The sequence below is a fragment of the Arvicanthis niloticus genome, chromosome 20 (assembly GCF_011762505.2).
Source record: "Arvicanthis niloticus isolate mArvNil1 chromosome 20, mArvNil1.pat.X, whole genome shotgun sequence".
In the NCBI taxonomy this organism is placed as follows: Eukaryota; Metazoa; Chordata; class Mammalia; order Rodentia; family Muridae; genus Arvicanthis; species Arvicanthis niloticus.
In genome coordinates this window covers 43,671,185-43,678,215 of record NC_047677.1, presented here as the reverse complement: position 1 = coordinate 43,678,215, position 7,031 = coordinate 43,671,185, and the positions used below count along the sequence as shown (strand labels likewise).

General features: G+C 49.3%; 1 protein-coding gene across 1 annotated transcript; it reads right to left on the bottom strand.

The window, feature by feature from the left end:
* Positions 1-236: 236 nt before the first annotated feature.
* LOC117724321 (tenascin-X-like) lies at positions 237-1,996 on the bottom strand. Its single transcript, XM_076916496.1, has 2 exons — positions 881-1,996; positions 237-715 (listed from the first exon to the last, which is right to left on the bottom strand). Exons 1-2 carry the CDS (start codon positions 1,233-1,235, stop codon positions 468-470), a joined length of 603 nt encoding a protein of 200 aa, XP_076772611.1. The 5' UTR covers positions 1,236-1,996; the 3' UTR covers positions 237-467.
* Between the last annotated feature and the right edge of the window lie 5,035 nt (positions 1,997-7,031).

Sequence of the window (7,031 nt, the reverse complement as noted above, 5' to 3'; positions counted from 1 at the left end):
GTAGGTGCCATCAGCACCTGGTCAGGTACCATCAGTACCTGGGTTAGGCCAGGAGCCATCAGCTCTGGTTTTCAATTGCCTACTGCCATCAGCAGAGGCAGATACTAGGTGCCATCAGTGCCTAGCTGTTTTGTTAGAAGCTATCAGCACCCATCTTAGGTCAGGAGCCATCCGTTCTGGGTTGAATGTGTTTTGTGATCTTTCAGGATGGGACAAAGTGAGTCTACAGACAGAGAGTTCTTTACAGACTTTATTAAATATACTCTTAAGAAAAAAGGGCATTAAGGTTAGCACTAGCCAGCTGACTGACTTTCTTCAGTTTATACAAACAGTCAGTCCCTGGTTCCCAGAAAGGGGAAGTTTGGATGTGGATACATGGGAGAAGGTGGGGTTAGATATTAAAAGCTGGTTTTCAGAGACTGGAGGATTAGGCGAGCCCCCTACAGCATTTGCTATTTGGAACGTGCTTAGGAAGGAATTGGGGGGTGACGAAAAAGCCATATGTGCTCAGGAGACAGTAGATTCGCCTCCTTGTGAGGGGACTCCATTACTACAATCTCAGCCCTAGAGGCTGAGGGCGGCGACGAAGTGGGCATCTTTGTGTCTGTAGGGTCTGAGCAGGTGGGTCCACCCCAGCCAGGCTCACAGGAACAGGCGCAGCGGCTCAGGTCAAAGACACCATGGAGGCTGCAGAGACTGCGCATGTCCGTCTGGCCTGGAGCAGTAAGCAGAAGTGAGACCCAGCCCCTGTAAGTACCCGATGGGACAGCCTATTTTCAGAAGGTCATTTTAGCTCCTGGTTGCTTAGCAGCTCTCCCATCATCCCCACCCTCTTCTCCCCTCTGTTGCTCACCCTAGCCCACCCCAGTCAGCGGCTCACCTGTACCAGCCTGGGCCGCCGTGGGACAGCATGCTCCTGAGCAGTGTTCCTTAAGGCCCTTTACCAGCTCCTCCAGGACCTCCAGCTGGTCCCTCAGGGCCTGCACCTCTGAAGCAGGCACCCAGCGTTCAGAGCCCGGGGGACACCCACAGCCAGCTGACGGAGGCAGGTGGGTGAACACCACCGGCTTCTCTCCGCCTTCCACGGTTTTCTCAAAGAGTTGAGAGGACCGACCACCCGGCTGGAAAGGGGGCCGTGGTGCCTGGAGCGTCACATTGGACCGAGGAGAGAAAGAGCCCGCTCTGGTTGAGCCGAGCAACACTAGGACGGTCAGAATAGTGCACTGAGCTGCCATGGTTTAGGAGGCTGTGGGGGGTTGGAGAGGGGAGGAGAACACTCGAGAAAACGGACTCGGCAAACGGTCAGAAACGGTCCCACTCATCTCCAGCGCACATCAACAGAACACCTACTAGCAACAAACTCACACAGGGATGAAAATCCAAACCCAAAGAAGGGCCTCTCTGGGCAGATCTGGTCTGTGTCTCTTTCCGATGTCATCTGCTCACCGTCTTCCCTCTGTAGCCGGTTCGCCCATCCTATGCCAACCATACTGGTCTTCTGTTTGCTCCACAGACACTACCCTAAGGCCCTCTGTGCTTTGTCCCCTCTGTCCAGAATGCTCTTTTGACTGCTGCAAGCTGACCCCTTACAGTTCTGGACTGACTTGGCATAACTCAGGCCATCCTCATGTTGGGGGGAGCAGCTTGTCCCCACCCTCCCGATCACAGGGGCCTACTCACACTCTGCACTGCACTTAGCATCCCATGAGAACAGACACCTCGTGTGACCTGGCTCTGCTGCATGCACTTAGCATGAAGTACTTAGCATAGATAAAGTAGATGCCAACACATCTGTGCCAAAGGAGTCTGGCAGATGAATATGGAGGCCGCAGTCTTCCCCAAACACCTGGACCAGCTCCCCAATGCCCAGCCAGCCAGACTCCTATAGGGGCAGGATTCTTCCCATTCCTTTCTCTCCCTTTCCCCTACCCCCTCCTCCTCCTTCTTCTCTTCCTCCTTTTTCTCCTCCTTCTCTCTTTCCTCCTCCTCCTCTTCCTCCTTCTTCCTCCTTCTGCTTCCTCCTCTTCTTCCTCTTCATCCCTTTCCTCCTCCTCCTCCTCTTCCTCCTCCTGCTTCTTCCTCTTCCTCCTTCTCCTTCCTCCTCTTCTTTTTCCTCTTCCTCTTCTTCCTCCTCCTCCTCTTTTTTAATGCAGGTCTCCCATAGCTCAGGCTGTCCTCAAATCTACTATGCAGCCAAGGACAGCCTTGAACACTTGATCCTCCTGTCTCTACTTCTGCAAAGCCAGGATGACCAGCAGACACTACTGTGCTTGGTTCCTCCTTCACTTTTTTTGTTTGTTTCTTTGGTTGGTTTTTGGTTTTTCGAGACAGGGTTTCTCTGTGTAGTCCAGGCTATCCTAGAACTCACTCTGTAGACCAGGCTGGCCTCAAACTCAAAGATCCCCCTTCCCCTGCCTCTTGAGTGCTAGGATCAAAGGTATGCACCACCACACCCATCTTGCCTTTTAATTTTTTTAAAAATTCTTCTCTCATACATTTCATCCCACCCACAGCCTCCCTTCCCTCCACTCCCCCTCCGTTTCCCTTCAGAAGAGAATACACATCCCAGGGATATAAATCAAATGTGGTATAATAAGTTACAATAAGACTAGGCACAAACCCTCATATCAGAGATGGATGAGGCAACCTAATAGGAAGAAAAGGGCTCCAAGCGTATTGCCTTTAATTTTTTTTATGAGCTCAAATGTCTCTCATTAAAATGCAGACCTCTCTGTAGTGCGACCACCTTAGACTTATCCCTGACTAGCTTACAAACAAATGAGACCCAGAGAGGAGAGATAGAAACCGCCATGACAGGAGAGATGGAAACTGCCAAGAGGGGAGATGGAGGATGAACACGTGGCCAGGAGAAACAGCAAGTATCTGGGGTGCATGGCTAGGAAGGTAGCCAGGTCAGCAGTTAGAACACTAGATGAGGGGTAACCCCCTGGGAACCCACAGTCTGTGTCTCATTCATTTGTAAACCAGTCAGGGGTAAGCCTGAAGCCGTTGTGCTACAACCCTCCCTCAGAACTGTCAACTACCAAGGCTTTCAATACTGGGGATTTACAGTGGACTGAGTAGATTAGGATTCAAAAAAAAAGTGTGGGGTCAGTTGATCAACAACTAAGATACTATGGAAATTAAAAAGAGAAGGGTGGAGTTGGAGAGATGGTTAGGGGCTTAAGAGCATTTAATGCTCTTGTAGGGGACCCTGGTTCAGTTCGCGGCAACCACCTGGCGTCTCCCAATTCACTATTAGTCCAGTTCCAGAGGATCTGATGCCCTCTTCTGACCTCAGGAGGTACTGCACACGTGGTGCACAGACATTCAGGCCAAACACTCAAACACATAAAGATCAAGCAGCAACTGAATCAAATAAGTAAATATTGTTGCACTGATTGAAGATCCCCCCAGGGTGGGGGTGGGGGGAAGAGTCGGTCTCTACTTTATATGCAAATGCAGAAACTTCTGTGAGATTGATCATGGTCCTAAACACAAAAGGGAAAGCAACGGCTCCCATAGTGAACTGATAACCTCTCTCGGACAGACTTCCTCTGTGCTGGGGATGGACTATGCTGGGCAAGGACTCCACCCTGGGGGCTGCAGGTCAAGCTCAAGAATTGAAAACATCTGCTCATCAAATGACATCAGTAAGAAAATAAGACACTCCATAGCAGGCTGGGAGAAAATGATGTGTTAGGTAAACATGAGAGAGGGAGTGAAAGAGAAAGAGAGAGAAATAGAGAAAGAGGGGGGAGAGAGAGAGAGAGAGAAAGAGAAAGAGAGAGAGAGAGAGAGAGAGAGAGAGAGAGAGAGAGAAATATCTGCTGGGATGATGCATCCATTGGTAACGTAGTTGTGAGCATGTGAAGGCCTCCGTGTGAAAGCCAGGTGCTACGTGCATGCCCGTAAGCCCATTTCCCAGGAGCTGGAGGCAGGACAGCAAGTCTAGCCCAATGTGTGAGCTCCAGGTTCAGAAACCCTGTCTCAAAGGATAAGGTGGAGCGAACAGAAGAAGACACCCAGTGTCGAACTCTGACCTCAGAGTTTACATGGATGCACATGAATGCGTACATACATAAAAACTCCCAGGGATGGGAAGATAGCTCAGAGGTTGGGAGTGTGCGCTGCTCTTACAGAGGATCTAACTTAGGTTCCCAGCATCTAGGCTGGGCAGCTCACAACCACCCGTAACCCCAGCTCTAGGGGATCAACTGTGCACGCACACACAACACAGCTAAATAAGACTGAATCCAAGTCTCTCACTAAACAACAGCAAACAAGCCAATCTGAGTCCTCTGCAGGAGCAGCAGTCGTCCCTAACCACTGAGCTGGGGTTTTCTTTTCTTTCCTTTTTCTGCCGTCACTTTGATAAAGGGTCTTACTATGTAGTCTGGGCTGATCTTGAAGTCCTGACCCTCCCGCCGCAGCCTCCCACATTTTGGAATGACAGGCTCACCCCACCATGCACTACTGGCCATTCACAGGGGTTTATTAACATTTACTGAAACCCAACTAGACTGGATCAATGATGGCAGAGACAGAATATTACAAAACAAACAACAACAAAACCACCTTCCTCTTTTTCACACAGGACACAGATGGCTCCCATGCATGTGCCGAGCAAAGGAAGCCAGACGCAGAAAGATGATATTTCAGATGAAATTACTTGTGGGTGCACGAACAGGCAGAGCTGAATTTTGCTCTTAGGAGATAATATGAGATTACAGTTAGGGATACTACAGGCTGGAAGGAGGTGAAAGATTCTGGGACGTTCTTGGTCCAGGTGAGGGTGGAGCAGATGTATGTACAGTCCACACACAGAGCATTGTCTGAAAGTCAAACCTGGTGACTGAGAACAAATCCTTGTCCAGCATCACAAGACTCCAGCCACCTCCACGCTTTGCTACATTTTCTGTTCCTATTTCCCTATTCTGCACGAATGCCACAATCCCCACCACCTTCAAAATGACCAAACAACTCCCACCATGGTCTCCCACAACAATCTAGGAGATATCTGCCTTCATCTTACTCAGTGTTCCATAAAATTAGTAAGCTGGCCACCTCTTTCATCTTTGAAGCATGTGATGTCCAATATGGCAGTCACCTGTCCTTCCACTGCTCGGGTGCTGGGGACTGAACTTGGTCATCAGCCTTGGCAATCAGTGCCTTTACCCACTGAGCCACCTCACCACCCATCCCCCAACGAGGGATTAAGCACTTCATTTATTACTTTATCAAACACGTCACTCTCCATGTTCCTCACTAAACCCCAACCTCTGTATATATAGTTCCCTCCCTGTAGAGCATGCTTGCTCTCCATTCATCCTTCTGGTTTCAATCTGATATCACCCAGAGAAGCCTTCTTGACCAGGCTGTCACCCCTCCCTCCAGGATACATGAAATACTCCATACAGTTCTGGTGTGTCCCTCCTACCAACAGGGTTTAGCTATGGTGGCTGTCATGCAAGGACAATTAGTAAGAGATTTTTTGGCAAGTAGAAACCAAAAGGGCTGTTTTAAATGTGGCAAGCCTAGATACTTTGCAAGAGATTGCAAGGCGGAAAATGAGACAGCCCAGAAAACAGCCTGGGCTCTGTCCACATCCTCATTGCTTAAAACATAACTGACTTGTGTGGTTCTATGGTGTCCTGTGACTTACTAAGCTGTCATGTTTGGTGAAGGGATGGAGTTTGGGTTTTGTTGTGTTGTCCTGTTTCATAGGGTTTGTAGACTCTTTGGGACTTGCAGTGCGGACGATCCTATCATTGTAGTGGTGATCTGTCTCTCGGCTGTGACAAAATGCCTGGCAAAGCAACTTAAGGAAAGGTTTTACCTCCCCCACCACCACTCCCAACCCTCATCCTTACAAAAAGTAACAGCTTAGACAGGAAGCCACCAAAGAGAGCTCTTAAAGAGAGTGGTGAGCCAGGTGGTAGTGGCGGTGGCAGCGGCATGTGCACGCCTTTAATCCCATCACTCAGGAGGCAGAGGCAGGCAGATCTCTGTGAGTTTGAGGCCAACCCAGTCTACAGATTGAGTTCAGGACAGCTAGGTCTACACAGTGAACCCCTGTCTCAAAAGACAAATCAAACAAACAAAAAAAGAATGATGAAGACACAGTTGATGGTTTCTGGTGGCGGTGTAGGAACGGGAGGACTCAGGCCTATCTACGGAGCAGGTCACTGGGAGTCTGACTACACTCCAGGGCATATACAGTTAAAACAAAGTGGACTTGTTTGTTGTTTGTTTCTTATATCTTTTTTTTTTTTTTAGTTCTTTCAGGGGGTGGGGGGAGGAGGGTTACCAGGAGGGGTGGACATGGAAGGACTGGGAAGGGATATGATTGGGTGCCTGATGTGAAACTCCCAGCGAATCAATAAAAGTGTTGGGGTTGTATGGAAGGAAGGATTTATCGGGCTCACAGTTTGAAGGACGTGACAGGGAGGGCATGGGGCGGGAGCCTGCAGCAGCTGGGCACACCGAATTCAATCAGGTGGCAGAGAGAAAGGATGGTGCCTAGCTCGCCCACTCTCTTCCTTTCTATTCAGTCCAGGACCTCAAATAGTGCTGGCTACACTCAGGGAGGATCTTCACGCCTCAGTCCAACCTCCCTGAGTGCCCTCAGAGCCTTACTCAAGGGCTTGTTTCCCAGGTGATTGACAGTTAAGACTCACCTCACCCCTGACCTGCGTGCCTTTTGTGTCCTGCCTATACTTGGTTGCACAGGCTGGGAGCCCAGCCCTGTGACTAATGGCTGAGAGAGCCTGTTTCTCCTCTTCAGTGGGGATGGTGGGGATCTGTTCTTTAACCATAAATGATTTACGTTTGGAAATACCCTTTATCAAATTAAGAAAGTTCCCTTCTCTTGCTATTTTTCAGCACATTCTATATCATGACTAGGCTATATTTTGTCTTAACACTTTTACTGTGTTAATTGCTATGACCTTGTGATTTTCCCCTCTTTAATCATGCAAGCACAAGGACAGGAGTTTAAGTCCCAGAACCTACATCAAAAGTAAGCTTGG